Below are 27,946 nucleotides of genomic sequence, written 5' to 3'. Positions count from 1 at the left end.
GTTTGAAGTCAGCTGTAGTCTGCAGCAGATTTACCCTCATCAGCGCTTTCACAGCCTTTGGGTTGGCACATGGCTCAAGCTACACTTTTATTCCATTCATAATGTTAACCTATAAGGTTTTAGACTCTGTGCCATAACCCGCTGGCTGCACTACCAGCACGAATACCATGCTTTCATTTCAACTTCTCAAGTGTGATACTTCAAATATTTATGTTTTTTCACTCCATCTCCCTGGAAACACGTTTGAAGGTCTCCTAATAGGATTTTTATGGATTGATTGAATTACTTCAGCATGTAACGGTGAACTTTCCATGGCGAGAGGTGGACGAACAAGTATTTCAGACCTTTTCGCACTGAGTAATGACTACCACTGGTACACTGGGGCGCAATAAGGCATTAATTGACGATTATAAACTTTATTTACTCGTGGTTCACGTTCTTACGTGACGACACGTCTCGTTGTTTTAGGCAAAACGCATGGGTCCGGTAGCAACTTTTAGTTGAGTTGTTTATCTTTGCTTATTTTGACTCGTCAACACTCATTTATCTACTCAACATCAATGAAACGGGCTGCATAGTAATAAAAAATGACCACGAGTATTGTAAATGCCCGAGGGCACTGGAACGTACCAACTCGAAAAGGGTGGGGGTGCAAGTGGTGAATAAAACTTCGCCCCTTGTGTGTTGACATATTAAAGACTTTTAGTGTTGCTGGATAATAATTATAACTTTACGAGAACACTGCACAACAACCCGGTGTCCCCGTGTCCGCATTAGTTTGGTAGCCGGTTACCTTGTTGCTCGTCTCTCCCCCCGCTGACTTGAACTGCATGTGTACGCGGATATTGTTACAATCAATGCTGAAGGCAGAAGCTCAGCTCTCAGCTGCTTGCAGTCTTGCTTGGTCCTACACTGAGGACGCTGAACTGGCGGCTGCAACTGCGATAAACTTTTTCTTTTTCGCTTTCCGTTTGTTGAAGATGACCTAACCTCGAAAGAGCCTCTGCTAGCCAGGTAGTAGCACGCTAGTTAAATTGTATGCATTGAACGTCTTTTTCTTTGTTTCTTTCACTGCTCTGAAGTTTACTCTGTTCTTGCTGGGTTTCCCCATATAACTTGTTAGGTTACTTTAAGGACACGTACTTTAAGAAAACATAAATGGCTTTTTGTGGGATGAATTTCTTAAAAGAGTATAAACCTTTTTTGTTCATATAAAAATAAAAAAATAACAATGTGGCGTGTTAAACTCTTTTTGGGTGACTGCAACTTAATTGTTCTGCACTCAGTTCCTATGGAGCTTCTAAATAAATATATGTATATAAAATAATCTACATGACCGACCTGGTGCTGCTATAAATGTCCCCGCATAATAACCCGTTTTGAGGTTTAGGGGCTTCACGCAGGCAGCAAGCTCTTTGAGGCTGCAAACTCCCCCTTCATCTGTCAGGCAATGCAGTGAATCTGAGACTGCTGTAAACTACACAGTACCTGTAGGTGGAGAGGCAGTGTGGTTGCTTTGCAGCATTGACACACAGTTCCTCACCACAACCCATGAGATGATGTTAAGAGAAGCTTTAGTGCTTTGAGTCATAAGGCTTGGCTGCACAAGTCGCACCAATCTCCACCGCACATTTAGGTTTTTGTTCTCTTTTCAGAGAGGAATCTGAAATTACTAAATCTTGTGCTTTTTTTTTTCCCTGAGCATCAGAGTAGGTACTTTTTTTTAGGTTGAGGAGCCCGAAACTATTGGCCACTTTATTCTTCCTCAATTTCAATTCTGTTTTATCAGCTAATATATAAGGCTGAATCCTTGAAGTTCAACCAAAATGTACACTGTTCTTATGACTACGTGACAGAGATGAATGCATTATAAACTAAGACTATGATGTTATGCATATATGAAACTGAAACCTACATGATAAGAACTGATAAGATGCTGATAAGAACAATTATAATTTAGGTTTGTTATCCGCTGGCATAGCTATGAGGCCTCTGTTTTGTTTTAGGCTCAAACTGTAAACGAGGACTCTGAATATAGGGCACAGTGGCAGCAGAGCACTAAACTGCTTATTTGTCATCTTTGTTTCCTTTGTGGGTTAGGAAGTGTTGGCGCTTATGTTTTGGTGCTTATGTTTTGCCCTTTCCGATTCTAACCACAGCTGGCTGAGCTTTGTGGACACCATCAACACAATACCCTGAAGAACTGGTTTGGTATGAGGGTACATTAATTGGAAATATCTGGGAATTTTCACAGGGACACAGAAGCAAGAGGTCATCCTTGACTGGCTAGGTTGGTTGGTAAACTAAACGTTAATGGACGCATATTTGCAGAAAATGAAATGTCTTCGCAATTGCAAAGGTTAGCTGATGTTCAGATTGGAAGTGAAGCAGAGTGCTTGGGCAGATTTAATCACCTGTCAACTCTAGTGACTATTGGCATGCCGATAGAGGTGTTTCACAAATGCGGGTTTGACTTCGATGTAACCTGTTCTGAGTACTTCTTATCTACTTTTCCAGGTTGGGGAAGATTTTGATCACTACAAAATGCCTTGATTTCCAAAATAAACAATTGCTGGAATCTTTCAGCTTGGTGTGAACAAGTTTGTGAATCTGCAAATGTGCTGTTTGCTCTTGCGAATTATTATGTCTGACTAGGAGCAGGGTGGACAGCAGGGTGGAAGTGATCTGTCCTGGTGCCAGAGGTCCGCAAAGGTCCAGAAAACAAAAGCAATCTGTTGTCTTCTATATGTTACTTTGGCTGTTTTATTTAACTTCTAACACGTTTGGAAATGTTGCTACTGGCTAAGCAGGCATATTGAAACAAGTCAATCCATAGGACTTTTTCCAAAAAAGTGAAAACACTCCTCGCGTTGCGAAGGAAGCAGTTTACACATTTTCATCACAGTTCCTGGTGATCGCTTTTTGTACTTGGTGTACTGCAATTGTGCTCAACAACAGCTCTGGTATTGTTCATCTGTAGGCTTGTTTTGGACATACTAGAAACATAATATATGGAGGCAATTAAGGGCGGTGGGTTTTTAAAGGGGATTGCTCTGCACTCCAGTGTGTGCTTAAGATGCACACATTTGCAAGGTCTTTGTGTTGCAGAAAAAAGGCCCTATTAGAACTCTATTCTGTCAGTGGGCAGCTGTGTGCCTGTGTGCTGAGCAAGCCACTGGCCCATTCTCCGTCTGTGTGAACAACTCTCACTCAGTCCACACGCTGACGCACATGCTGCCACTTTCACCCCTCTCTGTCCTTTGCTTTTTGCCTTTTTTGCATTTATTAATCATGCTATTTCTCCTGTTTTTGACTGTTATTTGTCTTTCTGTTCCACTACTGCTCCACTGTTGCTCTCTTTCCCTCCCTTGTTCCCTGACCCAAGGCATTATGCAAACCTACCAGAAAAGGATTGTTAGCCATGGCTGTCTCTGCCACCATAGTACTCTTTATTCATTTCAGAAGCTTCCCTTTCTTCTCTGTGACCTGCAGTCATAATTGTTGTGGCTTCAGACACATTTAAACTCACCCCACCTCCCCATTTAGTCTTAAAGAAGTTAAAAACAAATACCTCGGTTATTTGACTCTGTCAATGTATTTGTTTCATTGTCAATATTCCTTGTTTTGTTTATTCCTTCCTCATTAACATGATGGATTTGTAAGTCTGGCGTCAAATCGCCCACAGAGCCACAGACCAGCAGCTGAAAAGAAAAGAAAAGAGGCATTCTCACATACACCAGAGAAGCACTCCCCCAACCCCCCAAGACAGGCACCAGACTCTACTTAAAGATGAAAAGCATTCTGGGATGCAATAGAAATGCTCCAATGACCACTCTGCTCTAGTCTTTATGTGGCGATAGTGAGGAATTATTTAAAAAAGGGAAAGAAAGGATGCCCACACCGTGTTTGACTCTCAAATAAGTATGTCTTTATTTATTTTAGTCGTTTGCATATGTTGTGTGCATGTGCATAACCTGTATTCTTCTGGAAAACCCCAAATCCCAGGTGAGCCAATATTTTCTCTTGTGTTGCCTTGTGTCATCATAACACCACACTTATGAATGGCAGCGGTTGGCATTCTTCTGTTTATTTTCCTCGACTGCTTTGGATTGGCTTTTCCTTACAATATGAGCCAAAGCATAACTCCAGTCTCATTCGTGCCGTTCTTTACCGTAGATCCAGCCTGATGAAGGAATCTCCCAAATGAGTTCTTTATTTATTTAATAAAAAAACAGACAGAGAGAACTGAAAGCTTCTGTTAGTGTACAGACAGCCTTATCTGATGTATTTTTAGAACCTGTTTTCCACAGTTGTGACAAAATCTAAGCATCTAACTTCCTCTTTCAAGTATTAGGACTCTAATTAATAATGACAATCATTTTTTTTGATATATACTAATGTGACACTTAATGTGTTACATCCTTTCACAAGCAGGGTTGTCTGGTCACACTGGCTTCTCATGACTAGCCTTGCACTAACATTATTATTGATTGGTAATCTAAAGTCATACTCTCGCCCCCCCCCCCCCCGGAGTTGTACAGCATGTTGGTTCTCAGTATTTGGGATGGACTCTGTTTTACATACTTGTTTTACATGCACCTGCATGTCATTACACAGAAGCTCAACAAGTAGCTTGCTGTGTAACATATTAGATTACTTGAATCAGATGAGCTTATTAACTGCCAAATAACAAACGGTATTATTAAGATGTTGTAAATGGAGATGTAACTGAAGTATTACAATTGAGAGTCTTAAGTCAGAGACTGATTGGAATTCTACTGTGTATTACTATGCAAAGAAAGCTCCTGGTCCAACTAGGAAATGTAAAAGCTTTGTCTACGGACATTATCTTGACCTTTACACAGTAGCAGTTTACTTTATTCCAGCACCAATTTGATTTGCTTTCGTTTTTCAACAAAGATGAGTTCAAACAGCGCAGCTCACAATTTGAATGTGAAATGGCTTGTTTAAATTATTCCCAGTCATCACTGTTGAAACTAACAGATGTGTTTTAAATCGATAATATGTCTTCTTCCTATTCAGTGCTGCTTAACATAGGACTCATGAGTCCAACATTTACTGTATGTGGTTATTTCAATGAAAAAAAACTTAAAATGACACGTCTTCAGTGGGATTTTCAAATATCTGTTTTACATTCCTGGTACACATTATGCTGAGCAGTCAGAGGGTCCATATGGTGAGCTGAGCCCCCTCATGAATGAATGAATGGGCTGATGGAATGCTGCTCATAGTTTTTGTTCTGAAATTCTCCCACCGATACTCACTAAAAACTCACCCACATCTCCAAAAAATGTATGTAATAGAGCAGCAGAAAGTAATTGATTAATTACTCAGTGCTGCCAACATATTTTAGAAACTATCGGTGGAACTTGGCTTCAACAGGGCCGCATGGCTAAACGGCCTCCCTCTCTCATGATGGTATGTGCAGCACTGTTTTGCATGGCGGCTTCATACACAAAGTCAGTGTAATTGTTGTTTTGTAGAGCCCTTCTGCTTAGACTCCTCTTGCATATAACAGCAGACCTACTGTATATCTTTATGTTAATAAGCATGAGTATGCGAAAGCTTATGGCTAATTAACATACCATTACATATGAATATTATAAAAGTTTATTTTTCAACCTTGATGTACACAGTTTGGCATTTACACAAATGCCTTTTGTGCTCATTTGGACTGCACACTTCACCACAAAGCTTTTCTAACTTACCACTAGTGCCGTATTTAATGTCAGTGAGGAAGCAATTCCTCCTGCTTCTCCAGTCACTGCTGTCACGAAATCATCTTCATTTGTTTGATTTGACACCATTGTGCTTCACATAACAACAGAAGCGCTTTTAACCTCATATCGGCTGCAGCACCATGGGCCACTGGCTCTATACAACACTTTCATGGACTACTTACATGCTGACGACACTATATAGAAATCAACTGGTTTTAAGAAAATGTATTTGTAAATTATGAGCTCTATCATTTTAGTGATTACAGTATACATGATAATATTATGTGTTAGACTGAAGATGACTGCTGCTCTGCCAGAAGCATGCGATCTCTCTTTTTCTAATAAGCATGGTTGTTAGAATTTGGTTAGCATTGCTAAACTATGATACAGTAGCCACATCTCTCTGACAGTTTTTCAGATTGACTTTGAGTCATTGATGACTTATGCTTTGACTACTGTTAAAAATCTCGTGTAATAGCACTAGTCAAAGACTGTTCATTTTCAAGCGTGTTGAATTTTTGGATTTGTATTCTTTTCATTAGACAATGTGGAGTTTGGATTGGAAGGGGGGGTGTATGTGTCTAGTAATTTAGTAATTTGTTGTTTTTTTTCTCATTCAAACTAGAGTTATTATATTGATCTTTAAAAATCTACTATATAGGGTACTTATTAGGTCATTGGTACTGACAGTAAGTATAACATCACTTGTTTATACAGCATAGGAATGGCCCCTCCTATTGAGCTAAGCAATTGCTTGGGATTGCTAGCAGAACTGGAGCCTCTGGTGTATGTAATGTACCCCTAATGGATTAGAGCTCTAGTGTGTACAGAACAGAAAATGGAAGAAACTACAGGCAGAAAAGCAAGGATTGCTGGGTCAGTTGGAGAGGACAGTATAATTAGTGTGGTACCTACTCAAACACCTGATCCTATGCCTGTCAAGCTCCTTAAGCTTTCGGTTAACTAAACCCTAGTCTAAGAAACAGAGGTCAACCCCTAATAAATTTAAGGCTACCCTAAATAGAAAGAGTGTGGTGTGTTTGCGGGTTACATGTCACAGTGCTTCACCTTAGTAAACTGGCCTTGCTCAATAGTCCAGTTTCCTATGACAAACAGATTTACTGATAAAGACTGATGAGCTGTCCAGACATTATTATTCACTAGATGGGTGACATCTGCCTTTTTCACATCACCAGTTGTCATTGTTGTCTTCTGTTGTGTGCTTGGCTGCTATGGCTACCTATTAAATCCTAGAAACAGTGTACTACCTAGCAACTGTTTTGTGTCTAAAGTCAGAGTGAAACTACCCCAGGAAGTATCAGAGATTCATTTTTGTGGGAAAAAAACCCAAAACAAAAACTTTGACAATTTTACCTAACATATAGTAGATAACCTATCCGCTCTCAGGCTGTAAATCTATGATTAAATAAATGTTAATGTGAAATGATGGTAGAATATGTGTATGTGAAGTTAACTCGTTGCCACAATGCTCTGTGGATATCACTTGGGGCTTTCTCCTTTCATGTATTTAGTAATGAAGTCAGTATGTTCCACACCCAATTCAGCAGTGGCATGTCATGTGACCACAAGGGAAGTAGAACTCCTGCAGTGCAAAGGGAAGTGTGCTTGCTTATGTGAATTATGTTAGTGTCTTCATGCCAACATAGTTGAGATAAGAAGACCAGTATTAACTGGACTTGCAAGTTAATTCTAAAGAAAGCTTTGGGGTTCATGTTTACTGCTCTTATTTCTATTGTAGATCTGTTGTTAAGAGTAACAGCAACTTAAATTGGAGCTTCAAGGCTGTATTCATGCAGAGATTAATGGTCACTGTCATGAGAGAAGCATTCAGGGTAATCTCCAAAAAACTTGACTACTTAAAATACATAAAGTTTCACTGAATAAGCTTTTCAGTGTTTATGTACCTTTGAAGGAGTAGACGGTACTAGGGTGATAGCCAAAAGATTCAATGGTATGTCTTGACCTCCCAGACCATTTTTACAACCTCGACCACATTATCCAAGAGAGGGGTCGCTGTGTGTTCACCCTGAATTAACAATGGACATCTTAGGCTTTCACAAAAGAAAGCCTCCTTTATTCTTTTTAAGGCTTTCATTTAGTTTCTCATGGACATCTGAACTATTTAAAACAGGTGTCAGCGTCTAGCCTTTTCTGACATTTAGTGCCACTTTGATTAAGGAAAACTGTGACAGTAATTTAATTTAATCTTATCAAAACAAGAATATGATCTGCCGAGGCTTTCCAGCCATGCCATATTTTGAATATTTGGGCTTCAACATTTCATTAGTGCCAATTGAACTGGTTTCCTCCAAGTACAGCAACTGATCAAAGTCCTGACACCAGACGCACTCCACACAAGTATGCAGCAACCAGAGCCAATTAGTGATGGACACCAAACACCCCGTTACAGAACTTTAGGGGGGGCGCAAATAGGGTTCTATTTATCTGCCTGTACAAATCACAGCCTGGGCAAAGAGCCACATTATCTTAGCTGCTCTTTCTTGTGCCCTCCTGAGTCACTAACTATTGTGAGCCAAGAGCTGCTTTCTGCATCCCAGCATACACAAATCAGTTCTTGAAGTACCAGTGGATTTGAACCCACTTATGGTCAAAGTTTTGTTAGTTCGATAAGTTACGACTCAGCAAATATCATATATATTTGAGATTTATTGGGAAAGATTTCCTTTATTTGAATCAAATAGGGCTGAGATGGGATCTGACAAAACAATTGATGAACCTCAGTCATTTTATCCTTGACAGGCAAAGCAGTATCGCAAGTTGATCTATAGCAGGGGTGGGCAACTCCAGGCCTCGAGGGCCGGTGTCCTGCAGGTTTTAGATATCACCCTGGGTCAACAAACCTGAATCAAATGATTAGTTCATTACCAGGCCTCTGGAGAATTATAAGACATGTTGAAGAGGTAATTTAGCCATTTGAATCAGCTGTGTTGGATCAAGGACACATCTAAAGCTTGCAGGACACTGGCCCTCGAGGCCTGGAGTTGCCCACCCCTGATCTATAGCAAGTGGAAGTCTTTGACTAAATCAGTCGGTGCTTTGTGTAGTGTTCACTGTTTTGTACTGTTGAGCTATAAAAAAAAAAAGTAATTAGTATACTAAAAGTATTAAGTTAAAAAAAAGCACCTGTCCCATCACATTCATCATAATATGAGACTCTAATGAAGGGAGAAGTAGCTCTTCCAGTTTCAGTTTTACGCCTCATTTAGTATCCACAATGTCTTCCCTGGTATCTTAACTGTAAAGGATGAGATAAATCGTCATTTAAGTCACTTGCTTTGTTTGATGATCAGCCTGACTTATGATAACAAAAACGACATTTTTCTGTGTGGGACATGCAGCTGAGTTTGTGAGATTTTGTCTGGCTTTATGAAACATATTTAACTTAAAGCTTAGTAAAATTGATAGTGTAATGTCAGGCTGTTTGATCATAAATCATAATCACAGCTATTTAACAATTGTTCAGTTACTGTGGAAACACAAATTTACTGAGCAGTAGATTTCCTCAACAGTGCATTTCCTTCCTCAGGGGTGGGGTACAACCCTCACTATCACAAATCACTCAGCCCACAGTACAGGTTCCACTACCCTGCAGTATTGTCACAACTAGGCAGGCTTTTGAGGTGTTCATTTATGGCCCCACAGATTTTATCTTTGCACCATGAGGCAAGCACATGAGTGAAACAGGTTCGTCTGCGGCCCTTTAAGATTGCTTTCACAACGACATATTATCCGTAGGATAAAACCAACTTCTCTTAAGATGGTATTTTTCAGATGATCCAACCTTACCTGTCATTTCACCAGTGCTTGGTGAACAATGCTTTTGTTTTCAGGGAGGCAAGACAGGAAAAAGGTTGATGTTGTGCTGGATATATAAAAACACAGTAATGATTGTTTTTATAATCTTTGAAGACCAAAGTTGTAAAAATGATATTTAATTCTTCTCTCAGTGGTGTGTAACAGGGACTCATCAAACCTCAGATGAACTGATAATTTCCTGGGTTTTTGTTAGGACTGACATCTAGTCAAACAAAAAGGCTTTTCAAACAGTGTGATGTAGCCAGCAAGGACTCTTGTTTTGAAGAGCAAAAGTCTGATCGGATCTGAAAATGGCTCTGCACAAGTGCTCTACACAGCCCATTAAGCTCTGGTTTCCCCATCATGAGAAGTCGGTTCATTAAATAAGCATGGCTCCAGGCTTGAATTCACACTCGGTCTGCCCTCTCCCATGACCCTGCTTGCCAGTCACTACACACACAAGTGCAGGTTAGCATAAGCAGACATGCATGTACAGAAACACATGCACAGCTAGCTCTTGTTCTCAGTGTGGAGATGCTGTTTCAGCCTTGATCGGACAAGTCACGCTTCCTACCTGCATCAGTCAAACAACAACAACAACAATATAACAACCTTTACACACAGCCGTCACGCTCCTCGACCCTTATTCTGATTAACACACACATACACACACACACACACTGCAATACATTGCCCCACCCATTACTCAGAGTCACTTCTAATCAGTAGAGTAATCTGCAAAACTGATTATGAAGAACATACTCTTTACTTTTTACTCCCACTAACAGTACCACCTTCTCTTGCCTGTGGAGGCCCGGTTGTGCTCCACCGACTCTCTGAAATGAATGCAGATAATGGGAGTCATATGCCGGCTTTTGGTTTCAGGCAGGCCTACATGAAACATTTATTTACTTAGTCTTTATGTAGTCATGGGGCTGGAAACAAGAAAAGGGACAGAGATGACATTGTTAAGTCAGAAGACATGACTAGACTGGTTTAAAAAAACAAAACACTTTTTATCGATCCATGTTGTTGTTGTTTTTGTTTTGTTTTTTTTCCTCTACAGAAGTCAGTTTTTTTTCAGTGGTGCACACTTCTCCCTAAAGCATCTTGTGTAAGTGCAACAACCCTTACTTAACACAAAACCACATGTTTCATGGGCAGGATAGCATAGTAGGCCTGGAAGATCCATTAGCCTCATGTGTTGCTCCGGAGTCAAAAGCTGTCATTAGCCAGCAGTTGATTGGGGATCTGAACTATGCTGGTACTCTCTAATTGGATACTGTCAGTGTGTTTGGTGGTTGGTAAATGACGGAGTCCAAAGTCACTGCAGCTACTTTTATTAAAGAAAGCATAACTGAACTTGCCCATCCTCCGCCATAGTCATTCACATGCATTGAAAAACATCAGAAAGGCTGAGTTGAGCAGATGTGACAAGGCATGTTTGTCCCCAAAAAAAAAAAGATATAGACCATCTGCCATACATATAAAGCTTTTAACGGTTGTGTTTACCGAAGCAGCTTCTGTCTGGGCTTTGCTATGTGTGGGTGCAGGCAGTCTTTGAGTTAACCGCAGCTCCATATATGCTTCTTTTCTGTTCGTGGTTTCTAGCCACATCTGTAGTCATGTGACGTGAGTAATGTCTTTTCCTGAATTAGCTAAAGCTAGCCTTCTGTTACAACATGTTTAGATTCCCCTGTGTTCAGGGTAATATTGCTGACAGGCCAAATGTTCTGTTATCCACAGGGATGAGGAAGCAGTTTAACATATATCAGCACATTTTCTTTTAAAGCTAGTAGGTTGATAGGTGTGTGTATGTAGTGTGTGGATCTATATCGATGACTGAAGTTGCTGTACGTTTTCGGATTTTAAATGCTGAATGGAAAAACTTAAGGTGTGCATATAGCAAACATGTATCGCATTCAACCGTGCCCCTTTCAATCACTGTTATGGGTATGTTAGTTAAAGCAGTGAGGAATGTAGATATTGAAGTGATTTATCTGTGAATGACAGTTATCACCTCACAGATTGATTAAAAAGGCAACCTGTTTGTATTTGTGAGAAACCTTTCTCTCAAGACACGTTTTAAGACAAAAATGCACATGCCATGCTTTTTGTTTTTGTGAAAAATCTTAATGAGAATGGCACAGAACAAGTTAAAGCAGCCACAATTGGGGTTAAGAAGCCAGATTTGGCACACTATTGATTGTTATGGCTATGCTTAAACCTGAGCTTTATTTAGGCCCTGCTTCTTGCCCATGTCTTGTAGCCAGAAACATCCTTTGCACTTTAATTAAATTAGTAATGTTTTTATTTCCCTTTTTTTCCATGAATACAGAGATTGGCTGACATTTGAGAGACCTACCTCCACCACCTTCACAAGTACTGCTCTTCAAATGGGAAATCTTCCTCTGCTTTTTGCCCAAATGCACTGTCTGCCCTCTGCTCTCGTATAAGATGGCTGCCTGTGGCCTTTTTCTGCACCTGAACAGACTGGAGCAGAGCTACTTGCTACCATGGTGATTGTTTTCTCACAAACACTGGAAAAGAAGAAGGCTGCCAATGATGTAACGTCCAAGAGCATCGAGCGACGGCTGGTGAGAGAAACTTTACGTTTTGACTTTAACACAAGGCAAGCTTGTAGGTAGTGTACCCACAAGCATGTTAGACCACGATAAGTTGTTCACTAAAGGATTTTAGATGTCTTTAACTGTCATTAATATGATAGATACATTTTCACTTTTGAGGTTCTCTTACTCAGATGAGACGTTCAGTGTGAGCTTTATAATTGTCCCTTGAAGACAAAGAGTTCTAGGATGTGTTAGCCTAGAACAAGAAGGAACCAGTTCCCTAATAAAATAAAGGGAACTGGTTCAAAATTATTCCAAAATGTCAATGCATGGTGGATCAGTGGTTATAGCTATTGGCTCACAACAAGAGGGTTTCTTCAGGAGCTTTTTCCTACTAGTGGAAAAAAATGGTTGTTTAATGTTGCCTGTGCCAAGACAGTCTTGCAAAAGACATTCTAAATGTCAAGAGTTTCACTTCCTGAGACCGGTTAACAATCCCCTGCTAATCACTGGTTGCTTGGGAAAAATGTGTATTCTCCAGCCAGTTGGCAAGTGGTTGCAGGAGGTTGCTTGCTGTCAGTTGGTGAAATTGGTTGCGAAGAAGAATGCTGCACTGAAAACCTCCTCCCAGATTGTTGCAGCCGCCCCCCCCCCCGTAGCACTCACCAACTACTCTGAGCGGTAGTGAAATGGTGAAAAGTGTGATGCAAAATGGTGATATTTGCTTTCAGTATAAAAGCTGTGCCTTTTGAAATTTGTTAGTTTGAGCGGTAAGGCTCAACTTTTATTTTACAGGCTGCAGCACTTTTTAACTCACCACCAAGCAGCAGTGAAAATGTAGAGTGTTTGCACTTTACATCAGAACTACAGGGGACTGTGGCAATATTCAAGCAAGCAAGTTTTTGGTACAGCATACTCTTTGCGACTGATTACACTCAACAAAGGTCAGTGGCCTCCAGCGAGCCAGTCAGGAGAATAAACGTTATTCTTTAGTGAATGATCTGTGTGACTAAAACTTTAAAAAAAGCAACGTATGGAACAAAAAAGAGCTTTTTTAAAATTTCAGTCAAAATGTTATTTTTGGTGTGTCACCCCTGAGAATTATTTCACTTTTTGTTTTTTTTAACCAGCACCTAGGTTTCACTTCTCAAAGTAAAATAGGGGTTATTTACATTTTATTTTTATCTCACTACTCCATTCAGACAAGCACGGGAGAGTAGTTTTCACTTTCCCGCTTTTATCATGCTGCTTATATGCAGTTTTTAATCTACAAAATCTCAACACTCCTTCAAGCGCTTGGATGGTGAAGGATCACAAACATTTCTTGACACGTTTAACATCAATATGATTTGTTCTGAAACGTCCAGGAATTATTTTCTTGGGCCCAACAAGTCTTAAATGTTTTTCTTTTGTTAAACCTCAGAGACTGATGTAAGTCTTATATAATATGCTGTAAATGTAATCGCATGCATAATTAAAAAAAAAAAAATCAAAAAGGCTTATGGACAGAGGTTTTTCACTGCTACCTTTGCACTCATCAGCTGCTCACGTTAAAGGCCTGGGGGTTTAGTGTACCAATTCTGTCATTTGATCGTCTCCTATGGCACAATAGCCTTTATTTTGAGTTCTAGGCTTGGTATCTTAGAAAACTTTTTTTTTGTTTGTTTTGTTATAATAACCTCAAGGCGAGTCACTGCAGTGAAATGTGGCATTTTCTTTTTTGTTCTGTGTGCAGATAGCCAACACCCTCTTGTAAGAAATTAACTATGGGATGGATGGGTGTCTGATTAAAAGATAAGTGGGTGTAGGCAAAACTGTTTTATACTCCCCTAATAGCCTTTGTACCTTAAACCCAAGAAATAAAACAGGTGCGTTACAAAATTTAGCTAAACGTTCTTTTGTATTGTAAAATCATTGTCCAGCTGTCCTTGAAGGTATTTCATGCACCTTGCAGTGAGTTAAAGGATAATCTTTAGGAAGTAGTTTCCAGCTCTGACAAAAGTGAAAGTGTAAAACCAGTCCAAAAGAGTGTAATTCACCCACTGGATAATGGACTACACTCTTGAATCCTTGAGTTTTAAGTAGCAACAATAGCAGCGATGGTGTGTTAAGCTGCTTGTGCTAGCTAGCTAGCTTGGGTAGGTGTAACTGTAATTTACTATGATGTCAAAGGACTTGAGACTTAACTAGCTTTAACATTAGAAACTATTTAAATGCGCAAGTCTTACAAAAATGTATTAAAATTTATATACAAGCGTAAATTATTATGAAGCGTAAATTAGTGCAGTTTTTTGTTTAGTAAGCTTGTTGGGAAACACCCTACATATTCAGCAAGAATGGAGCAAATTAGCATTCATTTGGAGTCTTTATTCATGGAGTCTAATGTTCACTCTTTTGTGCACTGCTTATTCTCCGCCTCCTCTTCAGAAATGTATCTAATTCTTTAGTCACCCGCTAGTTGCTGAGTATGAGCTAGTTGTTGCTGTGAACCAAAATGGTAAACTCGCAGACCATAAAAAGTAAACAGTAAGCTTAAAGTAAGTAACCATTTGCATTGGCTTTGGTTGACGCAGATCTTTGGCTATTTCACACTGGTCGTTTGGCAGCAGCGTGTAAATAATCCTGACCTCAAAATGAAGACAAATCAGTCTTCTCATTTGATTTGAGGGCTGAACTTTTGTTCCTTGGCTTTTGTTCTTGACTTTTGCTTTATGTTCGCCTGTGCCCTCAACAGTGTGAGGTCCCCACCATGAGCAGAGGGACCACCCTCCTCTCCCGTGGAACCGTAGGTGAGTTATCTTCATTATCACTCGTTATGTCTTTCTGTTTATCTTTCCCCCTTTGCTCCTGCTTCCATTTATTAAACGCCATCCCTCTGTGCTCTGCATTTAACATCTGGAAAAAAGCAGTGGCTGATTATTTGTTAAAAAACATTTCACAACTGATATAACACAAGTAATTGTCGCCTTTAATTCCCCAATAAGTTGAAGTATCAAAATCAGCGATTGCAGTTGTCTTGTTGTTTATCTCCTGCCACACTCGATCACTCACTTCTCCCTTTTCCATCTGTCACTCATCCCCCACTCATGATCAGAGTGCACCTGCCTCCACACAACGTTGCACAGCACTCTCATGGGAGTGAACTGTAATTGAATATTCTGCTGCCTATGTCAACAATTTCCCTTTAGCTGTGTTTGTGTAATTATCCTCTGTGTTAAAAGAAATACTACTGTCAATACAAGGCCAGCTATCTCCCACTGCCCTCTTTTTTTTCTTCCTTTTTTTCCCCCCCTCTTTCTTTTGGGTAAAGATTTTTCCACTGTTAATCCTGACATTAAAATTGGCTAGCGTGTTTTGTTAGTTCAACCACTTTGTCTTTTGCTTTCAAATGGTGGCCTTTTGAAGTTCATCCCTTTCTCCTTTTGTCCAGTTGTTTTCCTAACATTCCTGTCAGGTCGTCACTGTAGCCCCCGTACATTGTTTGTCCAGCCAAAACAATGATTTCCGTCCAGTAGTCTGGGAGAGAGCGTGCCAGAATTGGAGGCAAGCATCCAAAAGGATGGTTTTTGGATCAGCAAGGGGCTCTTTTTGACAAAAGCTTCAATAGAGTCGAACTTAGCCACACTTTACTGTAGGTGTATTATCCTCCACAAAACTCTTTTGTCCCGATGGTGAGACAGCTGGAAATTCATACTGCTTTGACGCATATCCTACTAACCACTTGACTAATGGGAGTGACTGCCCAACTGTTTCACTGGCTGATTCTTGTCATAATGTGCAGTTCATGTTTTTGGAATCAACGTTCTTGCATGTCCAAGTTTTAAATAGTCAGGAATGTTACTGCTGGAAACTTAAAAAAATGGCCAACATAGCAGTCAGTGGAGTGAGCTGGTTCAAGCTGAGGAAGAGAATTTATTGTAATCTGGGTTTTTTTGTGTGTTTTTTGTTTTGTTTGTGTGTGTGTGTTGGTGTTTTAAACCACAGTATTATTTATTTATTTGCATATTTAACTCTAAAAGTAATGGAGGCAGAAATGTGTTTCTCATGCTCGGAAACAGTAATGTGCCAGTAAGAACTCACAGCTGAGGTTTCACTGCATGTCCTGCAGCTGTTTATGTGAAAAACAAGCAGACAGACAGTGATCTTGTTGAGACCTACTCGGCATGTAGTGTGTTATACTGAGCATTGTGACTTTTTGGGGGGTGGGCAGCCAACTTTTTAAGACTTTTAAAACATTTCCATCTTTGAATGCACAGATTTTATTTTATTTTTTTCCAGAAAATGACTTTTTTGACTATTTTTTTTCTTTCAACATTATTGGGAATTTTCAGTCCAGCTTTCATTACAGTTACTGAGGAGCAGCACTGGTTTGAACTGTTCAACTGGTAGTTTTATTTCCTCTAGGCATAACCTTCTCAATCATGTTAAGACAAACAACCTCCCACCCCTTTTTTGTAATTCTCCAAAGCTCATGATTTCTTTTTTTTGTTGTTGTTGTTGTTGTTGTTTCTACTTAGCTGTTTCTTTCTTCTTAGTCTAATAGCTCACCATTGCAGTAAGCAGACAATAATCTCCCTTTATTCTTCCAAACAGTTTGTTCTTACACCAACCAATCCTCTTTGCCTTAAGCTTATTTCTGCTTGTGTGTTTCTTTGTGTCTTTGTTGTTAAGTACTAAATTATCCTTCCAGATATTGCTGCTAGAATTCATCATGCTCTAGTTAACAAATGCAGTTTTTGCTTAATATTGCTTGCCGCACAGATAAAGATGTGTCAGAAGGGCTGCTGTTGAGGTCAATTAGTGTGAGGCTTTTATGTTTTCCCTATTACAGAGGCAGATAGATGGTTGGATATGGGGCGAAGCTGTGCCATCCAGCAGAGAGCTCCATGCCAGTCTGGTACTCCTCTATGGGATGTGACGCCTGATCACAACAGCCACTGTGCCAAGGAACCAGGCAGCACCACAGCAATCACCAGCCTGATAAGAGATCTGAGTCTCTGCAACAGCACTCACGCCGTATCCGCCACTGCACACTACACCACTACGGCTACCAGCCAAACTCCTACGGCACCCCCGAGCAAACGTCAGTGTCGCTCTCTGTCACTCTCTGAAGAATTCACTGGCTTCCGCTCATCTTGGAGGCCCCAAGGGTCCCGAGTATGGACAACGGTTGAGAAACGAAGGTGCCACAGTGGAGGGAGTGTCAGAGGTGGGGGAAGCCATTTTCCCACCATGCAGCGTAGCTCCAGCTTTAGTTTGCCCTCACACTCCAGCATCACTTTTGATGGAATCCAGGACCTGCCATTCTTCAACCAGCCGCTGCCTCTCCACCCTCAATTCACTGCCTCTCCAGTCTCCCCTACCTCTCTTGCCACACATCATCACCACTCCCAAAATCACGTCTTCCTCAGGCCTCTCTCACTTTCCCATGAGCAGATCAGCCTGCCAGAACACCAGAGGGAAGAGGCATCGGAGACCAGCTCTTCAGACTCCACCCCAGAGCTGGGGAGACGAGCTAGCCAGAGAGCCAGGGGAAAGGGGTGTTTGTCTCGGAGCAGGTCTCAGCCCTGTGTGCTAAATGAGAAAAAGGTCGGCATGAAGCGCAGGAGACCAGAAGATGCTCAGGAGCAGCGGCCCTCCCTGGACCTGGCAAAGATGACTCAGGTTAGCTGGAAATGTTGAACATATGTTGACCTGCACAGACAAGCACTTACATATTCATTGATTTGAATGCATTCAATTGGAATTTGACTAATTTCAGAGTTTAATATTACATGTGTTTGCTGATTGCACACAAATGAGTATCAGCTTATTTCTAATCTTGCTTTAATGCTGGAAAATGCGCTCTGTTGCATTCACTTTAATCCTGAACCAGATGCACTTACAACACAGACAAATGCTTTTTTGTTCTTAGACTAAAGGGAAGTTCAAGACATCTTCAAACAAAACTAAGTCTGTCTCTTTCTCTCAGAGTTTGATCAGGGAGTGGATTAAATTAAACTGTATTAAGTTTTCTGCGTCGTCAGTCCGAGGCTTCGAGGCTAAGTGATCTCAGGCTTTCCTCCCTCTAGCTTAGGGAGCGGTGCTTACTAAGAAAGCATTCCTCATGTTCAGTCACGCTGCCTTGAACCACTCTCTAGCAAGGCCCTCTCGGGTTTATAATTTCATTAACTCTGTTGGGTAAACAAGTCCATCCAAAGGTTGGACTTCTCACCATTTATTTGCTTCCTCTCTGCAACTCCTACCCAATATTTCTACCTGTCAGAAAAAGCAGCAGTGAATTATGCGTATATTTGGATGCACAGAGCTCTGGATGGATTTCCCAATGTCAAGAGTTTTTGTTCTTTTGTAAGGTCAGAGGAAACAGTGCAACAGCCAGAGAGTAAACCCAAACCCAAAATAGATCCAGAGAAGTATTTTAATGACATGAACTCTTTTGATATTTGGCAGAGCTTTGTTTCTTCTTTTTTTCTAGTGCCCTGAAAGATCTTGATCTGATTCTTGTATCACATTCAGCTCATTATTTATGTGAATGCTCTGGGAATTTTACACATTGTCCTATTTACCCATCCTTTCCTGATCACTTAAGTCATTTGATACTCAAAAATCATCCTTCACAGTACCTTGTTTCAGGAAAATATTGTAATTTTCCTGTCTCTTACTAGAAAGTTATCATCAGTTCATCCATATACCCCCCTTTTCCTTTCTGGAAATAATATTAGTTCCCAGCCAGTCATACTTAGGACCTAGCCAGGGTTGGATTAACAAGGCATGGGTAATGGAGCCTAGCAAACATGTTTCCCCTTGTATTGCCAGCTTCTAAGAGGGGAAAAATTAGGCATGCAACATATAAAGAATGAATCCACAAACACACACATGGAGCCAGTTTTACATTAACTCGACTAGGGCTGTTCGATATAACGATATATATCGGATGACGATATAAAAACGTCTATCGTTTCATTTTACGCTATAGTTTGTTTCGTGGTGTCGCAAAATAAACTGTTTACAGCAATATTTTTTTCAGCGTTTTGATGGTCACTGTAGTGGCTATATTCATTTCCTAAAGTTCTCTCTTTCTCTTATATTTAATATAACCACACTACGGACGGACAAGCGCCTGTTTTTATGCGTTGTCGTTAGCGTGTCTGCTTGTTTATTTTCCGCATAAACATATTTTTCACAATAAAGCTCAAGATCCTGTTGAGACTTTTCAAAATAAACGGAATCACGTGAAATAGTATGCAGAGTATTGACGGGTGAGAAGCAAAAAAAGAACCGTCAGGTGCTAAAAAATAGATTGGACTCAAACGTTAGAACAGGCTTTTCCCTGCAGCACGCTGTGTAATAAATACTCATAAAGAAAACTGCAGCCGTTACAACTTATGTCTAAAAATATATATTTTCACGCATCAGTTAAAAACTCGACTCCAGGTACACGACGCCCAGCTGGAATCACTTCACGCAAGTTGAGCTTCCAGAGATTCACAGAATTTAAAGAAAATGTTAAATTTTTGTGATTTTATATCGTTATCGGGCGATAGATGTCTTATATTGGGATATGAGATTTTGGTCATATCGCACAGCCCTAAACTCGACTTGCCATTAGTCATTGCCATTACTCTGCCAGTTACAGATTATTGTCAGCAAATGATCTATTCTCAAAGGTTAGCGGGTCAAAAAATGTTTTCACTTTTTTCGGGGGTTTGAGTCGAGTTGCATGAGTGCATGTTGATGAAAGGAGTCCGGTCGTACAGGTTAGATGGGTCATTTCAGATCTACTGTAACCATGTTTAAATTCTCATCCTCATGCACACCTCGGGAAAGTTACCAGTAAAGCATTGCATACAACAAAGATAGTATGATTAATACGTGCTCCCTTGCTTCATTTTCTTTTCCTGTTATTGAGACTTGATGTCAATAACTAAACCAGGTCAAGTGTGGCCAGGAACTTAAACAAGCAGCGTTGTAATATCTCAATCTAAATTTAATAAACCAAAAGCACAAAGAAGATACCGCTGGAGATTGACATTGTTGTTACCAAAAGTGGTTGACCTTTGTGAGAGCCTAGGGAAAGAAAAAGATCCCAGCTGGCAGACTGTCTGGAAAAGGAAGTGTTAATGTGGAAAACTAGGGCTGGTTACAACCTGTGTCTGATCTACAGAGGATAGAACATGCAAAGTACTGCCAGGGTTGGGAATATAATAGATTTCACCAACTCTGATTGGAAATCAGTTATTTAATGTGATCTTTCTTCTGATGTTATATATTTGAGCATCACAAGGCTTCTTAACTGGCCTCTGTGTCATTGAAGTGGCAGTTTTTTGTTTTTTTTCCCTGGTTACGCACACACAATTCCTCCCACTCTTTCTCAAGAACTGGGTGAGCCTAATGACAACATTATTACTTTTCATACCTACGTAAACAGTAGATTTTTATTTTTTTTTCACTGTAGGTGTGTTTTGAGTAATGCTGTCTAACATTGATTAAAAGAATAGCAAACATGTTGTAGATGGGGCAGGAAACTGTGACATTTGTCTGAACTGCAGTGGATACAGACAGGTGTTGTTTGATTAATTTTCTATGGAACGTGCGCCAGAGACTCGCCGAGTGAAGGATCATGGTGGTCAACAAGCCCTCAGTGTGAGTTAGTGGAACATGGTGTAATTTGGCCTTTAGATTCCTCGACCACGTCAATGAAGGCGGGTGTGAATTCTGGGGATGCATGTCATGCTAATAAGCTATAACTTGACTACCGTGGGGATTTACATGCAGCCACCCCCAAAATTCCTTGAATGTCCTCCCAGTCAGCCATGTAGATAAGTTATCTCTGCCTGCCCTTCCACCTTGGCCTGTCATTGTTGTCTTTTTTGGGGGATTGTTTTTTTGTTTGTTGTTTTTTAATGGACTGGCTATTGGGCATAGCAAACTCCATGTCCTTCACTGAATGATTGTTGACACTTCTTGCACAGTGAATTTGAGGAAGCTGTGTGCTTAAGTCCAGCCTGGTCAGTTAACTTCAGCTGGGCTATTGTCCATTTTTGTCGTGTGTGTGTGTGTGTGTGTGTGTGTGTGTGTGTGTGTGTGTGTGTGTGTGTGTGTGTGTGTGTGTGTGTGTGTGTGTGTGTGTGTGTGTGTGTGTGTGTGTGTGTACACAAACTTGTATCCCTCCCTATTAATATTTTCTTTCTCCTGGCCCAAGTTCAAGCTGCTCTGGTCTTCCCCTCCTTCTTCCATCACACACACTTCATTCCTTGGATGGCAGACATGATGATCATAACTGAGCCCTGCATGCTTGTGGGAACACCTAGGTAGGCGTCTTGAGGTGCAGCTCTCACCGGGTATAATGACATGTTGTGACTTGTCATAAATGTGCATTGTAGAGCATCGCCGAACATTAGTCTGTAGTCACACATTATTATCGCCTACACTTTTTCAACATCTGACAGCCCAACACTTTAGTCTTTTATCATCATTTTACCTCTGGGCATTTGCATGAATAAGCCAGGCATTCTGTCTGCAGAGGAGTAAAATAGTAGATGAATACACACACCAAAACAAAGACTGTGTGCGTGAATGTCTGTTATAGTCTCCTGTCTTTGCTTGCACCTCCTTGTCCTCTCTTTTGCTTCACAGTTGTTTGTCGCTGGAGGTCTGATTGCATGTCATCCTCAGACCAGTGTGTCTCTGAATGTTTATGTGACCTAATTTCGGCACAGAGCTAAACCAAAGAAACACTATCGACTCGTATACTAATAATCTGAAGTTGCACAGTGAATGCAATGTAAAGTACCTGCACCTCCCAGTAGTGTACTATATGTGTGATTGTGGTTGTAGTTTGGTTCACAACAGGGCCTTTGCATAGCATTTAGCTCTGTGATTTTAGTTGTTTACCCAAATCATCAGGAGGGTATTTGCCTAACCTCCTGGCATGTGCTTGTGCTTCTTCGACAGCAGCTGCCTTTTGAACCCATGCTCTAAATAACATCCTTACAGTCCAAGCCATTGTTGTGTAGATCACGGTATAAAATAATCTACACTCTCTATGAAAACACCACTTAGCTCTAAAATATGTGTTCTTATAGGATTTTGGTGAATATTAAACGTAAAAACAAAAAAGGTATAAACCAATCCAGTGGATCTCATGTCTTGTTCACTTTTTCTATTCAACATTCAAACATGACTTGCTGGAAGGCATGCGTGGCTGTGGTAGACCTGATGTGTCAGATATAACTGAAAACCATGCTCTCATTTCCCTTAATGTGTATGGCAGCATTGATGAAGTTGTATGGTTAAAACATGGTACTGCTTGGGACTATGCTGAGTTTTGCAGAGGCATGTATACAGTGCTGTGCAAAAGTCTTGAGCCACCTTTCATTTCTCTATATTTTCTTAAGAAAATGTAAAAAAAAAATTCTTTTTTTGTTTGCTTGCGGGGTTTTTTAACATGTGAAAACATACAAAGAAGTGTACCTTTATTCTTCAAAAAAGCTTGAACTCACTTGGGGCGATCGTGGCTCAAGAGTTAGGAGTTCGCCTTGTAATCGGAAGGTTGCCGATTCGAGCCCCGGCTTGGACAGTCTCGGTCGTTGTGTCCTTGGGCAAGACACTTCATCCGTTGCCTACTGGTGGTGTTCAGAGGGCCTGGTGGCGCCAGTGTCCGGCAGCCTCGCCTCTGTCAGTGCGCCCCAGGGTGGCTGTGGCTACAATGTAGCTTGCCATCACCAGTGTGTGAATGTGTGTGTGTGAATGTGGATGACTGGATATGTAAAGCGCTTTGGGGTCCTTAGGGACTAGTAAAGCGCTATATAAATACAGGCCATTTACCATTTAGGCAAGCTTTCTTGGAATGTATTTAAGTATACTTCAGGAAAATGTCTCCTGGCATCGTGAAGGACATTCAAAGCTCTTCTTTGGATTTTGACTGTCTTTTGTTTTGTTCTGGGCTCTGGGGAATGTCTAAAAATACAATGTAAAATCGATTGTTTCCTAAGTTATCTATTACATGTAGGCATAACATAGGTTCATCCTATGTAGTAGGTGCCTTTTTTTTATGCTTGAGTGATTTATAGGTCAATGTTAAGTGGCTTAAGAAGTACCAAGAAATGAGTGAAAATGCAGCCAGTGTCTAAAGAAAAACTTTAAAAAGGCTGGCCCAAGACTTTTGCACAGTACTGCACATGTTGTAGCTGGAGCTGGAATGTAGGGTGCTCTTGGTCAAATTATCAGTGATAGAGAAGTCATTTGAGTGAAACAGAGTAATACACGTCAATGATTGAGCTGCATTATTGACTGGTATTTCTACTTTTGAGTATTACAGAAATTTATATCATCATGGGAATACTAATTATCCTTTTAAATTATCTGTTTAGATGACACTGTTGTTTTCTTTGTCCTTATTTATTAATTTCTTTACTAAAATAACATGATATTGCCTACCCTGTCAGTCCAAAGTTTTTGACTATAAGATTAACAGGCCCAATAATTCCTCTTTTGCATTTCTGCTTCTGGTCAATGTGCATTTTATTTTACAGAACAGATGTCCCAGACCCATGCTATTTAAATGCACTTGCCAAATCAGCAAGAACTGAAAACTGAAAGGAGCACATCACCAAGACTCCAGAAGTTCACTTTATTAGTCATAGTCTTTAAAATCTGCTGCATAGTATTTTCTGTGGATTAGGACGAGATGTGTAGAGTTTAAAATCTTTCAAACTCATGCTTCAGTTTTTGTTGTAGTTTTATTTTACACTTTTTTCCAGTAGCTTTGTTTGTGCTTGATTAATCATTTTTGACTAAAAGTAGAAATCTGCTCTTATATTCTTTTAAAAATTTTATTGTGGTTCTCCAACCTTAAATGAAGTGTGTTTCTAAATAGGACATTTGAGGATAATAACTTTAAAGTGGTTTTCGTCTGTGTATGGTTAGATTCCTGGTAATGGCAGTGGGTAATATGAGATATGACAGGTCCAGGGTAGCGAGCCCATGTGTGTGGTAATAGTGATTTGTGTGTGTACATGGGTGTTTTTCAAAGCTGGGTACACAGCAGAAATTTAACCCTGCTCCCCCAGCCTACCACCACACCCACCCAAATCCCAGTCAGGCTCAGTAGATTTTATAGAAAGCATATTGTATAGAGACAGCCTCTCCACCTCCTTTCTCTCTTGCTTTCGTCTCCTCCTCTGCTGTGATAATTAGTAGTGGGGTAATACCAGGGGTTGAACTGAGAGAGCAAGAGCTCTGAAATCCCCTTTTCCACTCCAGTGGGGTAACTACAGCAAAGGCTTCCCACTCCTCACATGATCACCTCAAGCACTTTCAGTTGAAGCATGGTGTGTTTGAGGTACTTGCATGTAAAGTTAATCCTGAAAAGTGAGCTAACCTTAAACTTAGCCAGCCTCACCCTATGTTATAGTTTTCTCTTGGACGGGGAAACGGCAAGCCTGCTAAAATGAGATTTGAGAAAGGGTGTCTCCAAGCTCATTGTAAAAGGAAAGGCAATGTCTCAACACATGCTAGGGAACATTAGAGGTGTCTGTCATGAAAGCCTGGGCTTTATAGAGAAAACCTCATCTCTATTCACCTCCATGCCTCCAACATCTGCTGCTGAGGGCACTCCAGAGATCATTAACCCCTTCACTGTGCTGCACGGCTGCCTTTCTTTGTTGCAGAGAGGAATTCAGGGTGGAAAGAGAGCATGAAAGCAAACCAGGAGCCTTTGTGAATTGAGTCTCTTTAAGGTCAAGTTTTGAGAGCAAAAACGCAGGCAATTGTTCACATCCAGATTGTCCCTGGCACTCCCTAGTGTGAGCTACAAAACATCATAACAACTGTGAACAACAATGACTGACATAAGAAATGTCTTTTACCATACAGGGTTGGGTTAGGTATGTGTTTCAAAGTGGTTTCCAGTGATAAATAAGCCTAGAGCACAGTTTGACACGAGATACATTTAGTGGTTTGGTGCTCATTTCAGTGTTTTGCTCAAACAAACCAGAGGGTTAGCGTTCTGTGTATACTCTTCAATGCCTTGTGCGTGTACTGGTGTTTTTGCATGTTTACATGTTCACATGCCATCAGTGAAAGGGAAAGCCGGCTTTTAAGATGCCCAACTGAAACCCAATCTCAAACTGACATTCTGGGAAACTCTGAGCTCCCTGACATAGTCTTTGACTTCTGTAGCTCTTCATCAGAAAGAGGCCATGATGTGAACGTGTGCAAAAATGTCCAGACTAACATGGTCTTTTCTTTTTCTTTCTTGTTTTTTCAGACTTTACAAAGCTTAAGCTGCCCTGGATTTTCATCTAGCGACAACTGCCAGTCAGTCTTGTCCCCGCCCACCTTGGACTTAATCGACCAACCGGATTCAGACTTCACAGGCGTGTCTGAGCTGGGACTAGAGTCATGGCAGGAAGTGATAGGAGATGACGAGGAAGCAGATTCATCTTACGAGGATAGCGACTCCGCTTGTAGTGTGGACTCACGGCCTGGGTCTCCTGTAGGCATCGAAGATGGTAAACGCACCCTCTGGAAGGGTGACTGTGGGACACAGAGGGACATTTTTCAGCTTGGGGGAGAGCTGGATCTTGAACAGATCGAAAGAAACTAAACTTTGCATCGACGATTTTAAGACTGTGTCTGGACTGTTATAGAGAAATGACTATTAAGATAAATATGAGGAAAAATAATAGCTAATTTTGTAAGGGAAAGGCTTTGAAAAGACAAGGATGGTGATACATATGATGAAGCATTGCATATGTTGCTAATGGCTGGCTTCTTTAATGACACCTTTGCCTTGAACATTCTTACTGTTTGTTTAAAAAGCAGTAACCTTAGTTTGTTTTGTGTTGGTTTTTTTGTTTTGTTGTTTGTTTGTTTTTTTTTTGGGGGGGGGGTTGGATCAGATATTCAGCTTAACTCAGGAGTGGGAAATTGAGGGTTTGTCTTAAATAAGTGTCTCAGCCCCCCGCTGTCTTTTAACCTGATGACCTTTCCAAAGTCAGCTAACCTTAAGTTTGTAGTACTGTAGCAGTAGCTGGGCTCTCTTATATTTAGCTCAAATTTGTTTTTCCAGAGAAAGTGGAGGGCATCAACAATGGGGTGACACAGAAAGAGGCAAAGACAGACTTACCCTTGGCCTTCCTCTTCATCTTTTGTGCACACGTGAAAATCTGATTTTTTTTTTGCTGAATGTAGGCTCAATAAGCTTTATGTGGAGTTCAGAAAATGTAAAGTGCCTTCTTCTGGATGCTTGCTGTCTCAGTTCTCTTCAAGAAACTTGCCTCAATCGAAGCCACCTTTTCTGACCCAAATAGACAAATTGTATTTTTTGAATTAAACACTGAATCTCAAATTGTCAGTTCTAACATCAGTGTATATTTTTCTAAGTAACAGTTTTGTTTTTTTTAATGAGCTGTTTGTGCAGGATTAAGAATATAAGGTCTTTGTTCTATAAGAATGAATATGAAATAAACGTACATCCTGCACTCACTTGTCTGGTTTAATTTGAGTTTGTAATTTTGTAATGATTGCTCAGTGGTAATCAAGATTTCTGTAAAAGATAGCTTTCACCCAGACAGATCAAAAGTCTGAACACGCTGCAAAGTTTCCAGATAATCTTTAGAAGCCATACCCACACGCAGTCGTTTCCTGCATAACATTTCAGAGCCATTTCATTGAAGCTCACTCAGCTTGTATTGTTTTGAATACCCGCAGGTACATAACATGATTATGCACCAAATCGTTTCTCTGTAAAAAAATTTTCTCTGTACAGTGGCTACCTAGGCTATTGAAGAATACAGCAAGTCGGGTTTAAAAACAAAACAAAGAAAATTATATTGGTTGTGTGCAGTTCCCAGACAAAATGGCAGGATATCTAGCAATGGAATATTCCTGTCCAGTAACCCTGCACTGGACAGAGGTGATGTCAGGAGAAAATGTGTGGGGAGCCAGACATGTAGACCGGACAGGGTTCTTCCACTCTGGGATTTCCTATCATTTCTGTTCAAGCTTCTGAACTAAGCTCACAGCACCGTCACCTTAATAAGACTTGCCTCCATTTAATCTATTAAGATTAAATTTGAGTCTTGTCTCATCATCATCATTGTTATTGGCCACGAGGGAGGCTGATTGCTGAAATTAAGTGATAGGACAGATTGTTTTTCCGGCATGGGGAGGAAGGCACTCGGTCCAAAACTGTTTATGCTGAAAACAGGATGTTGGAGTCACTTGCAGCCTTTCCTTCAATGATGGCCTTGAAGGAAGGTGAACTCCGACATCTCAGCGCTTAGGTGTTGGCTTACATAAACATGCACCCAAACATGTACACTTATTCAAAGGCCCTGAAATAGATACTGAATGTGCTATGTTTGTATACACAGAAAACCAGTCACCTGGCCTGGAAAACTGGATTAGCCATTGCTTCTCTTTCGTTCCCAGTGGATCGGTCCATCTGATGTTGGAAGAATAAGGATTTGCAGATGAGAAGAAGGTCACATGGCTCAGATTTTGAACATGGCACATGAAAAGAAGCACACGATGTCTGAAAGTTCACACTTCAATGGTGAACTGGACACAAAAGACTGGAAACATAAAATCATGTTGCTATCAACAGTAGTCTGGTTACTCATTGCTCCCAGAGGTCAGTAAACCACACGCACATACGCAGAAAACACACACACATATTTCCTCTTTGGCAGGAAGTGGCATGCTAAGCGGGGGAGAGAGTTAATATCTGAGGTAAAAGCACTATAAATAGGGAGCATTGTAGTTATGGTTGCCAAATGTAGACTTTGGAGA

At 40.6% G+C, this 27,946-nt stretch overlaps 1 protein-coding gene across 1 annotated transcript; it reads left to right on the top strand.

The window, feature by feature from the left end:
- Positions 1-874: 874 nt before the first annotated feature.
- LOC146560947 (protein FAM53B-like) lies at positions 875-26,638 on the top strand. The gene is made up of 5 exons (XM_085296575.1): positions 875-1,014; positions 11,917-12,175; positions 14,883-14,937; positions 16,980-17,812; positions 25,419-26,638. Exons 2-5 carry the CDS (start codon positions 12,095-12,097, stop codon positions 25,755-25,757), a joined length of 1,308 nt encoding a protein of 435 aa, XP_085152701.1. The 5' UTR covers positions 875-1,014; positions 11,917-12,094; the 3' UTR covers positions 25,758-26,638.
- The last annotated feature ends 1,308 nt before the right edge of the window (positions 26,639-27,946 follow it).

This window comes from Mchenga conophoros, linkage group LG13 (genome assembly GCF_057382185.1).
Source record: "Mchenga conophoros isolate Kocher_MC1m ecotype Shallow Benthic linkage group LG13, M_conophoros_male_GT1.1, whole genome shotgun sequence".
NCBI classification, from domain to species: domain Eukaryota; kingdom Metazoa; phylum Chordata; class Actinopteri; order Cichliformes; family Cichlidae; genus Mchenga; species Mchenga conophoros.
Note: the sequence above shows the minus strand (reverse complement) of the source record. Positions and strands in the feature narration are given on the sequence as shown.

What these genes read in the sequence shown, in the direction of transcription:
- LOC146560947 (XM_085296575.1), top strand. Translation starts at nt 12,095, where the DNA reads ATGGTGATTGTTTTCTCACAAACACTGGAAAAGAAGAAGGCTGCCAAT. An exon ending in AGAGCATCGAGCGACGGCTG is followed by an intron (nt 12,176 to 14,882) that starts GTGAGAGAAACT and finishes TGCCCTCAACAG; the next exon opens with TGTGAGGTCCCCACCATGAG. An exon ending in ACCTGGCAAAGATGACTCAG is followed by an intron (nt 17,813 to 25,418) that starts GTTAGCTGGAAA and finishes TTGTTTTTTCAG; the next exon opens with ACTTTACAAAGCTTAAGCTG.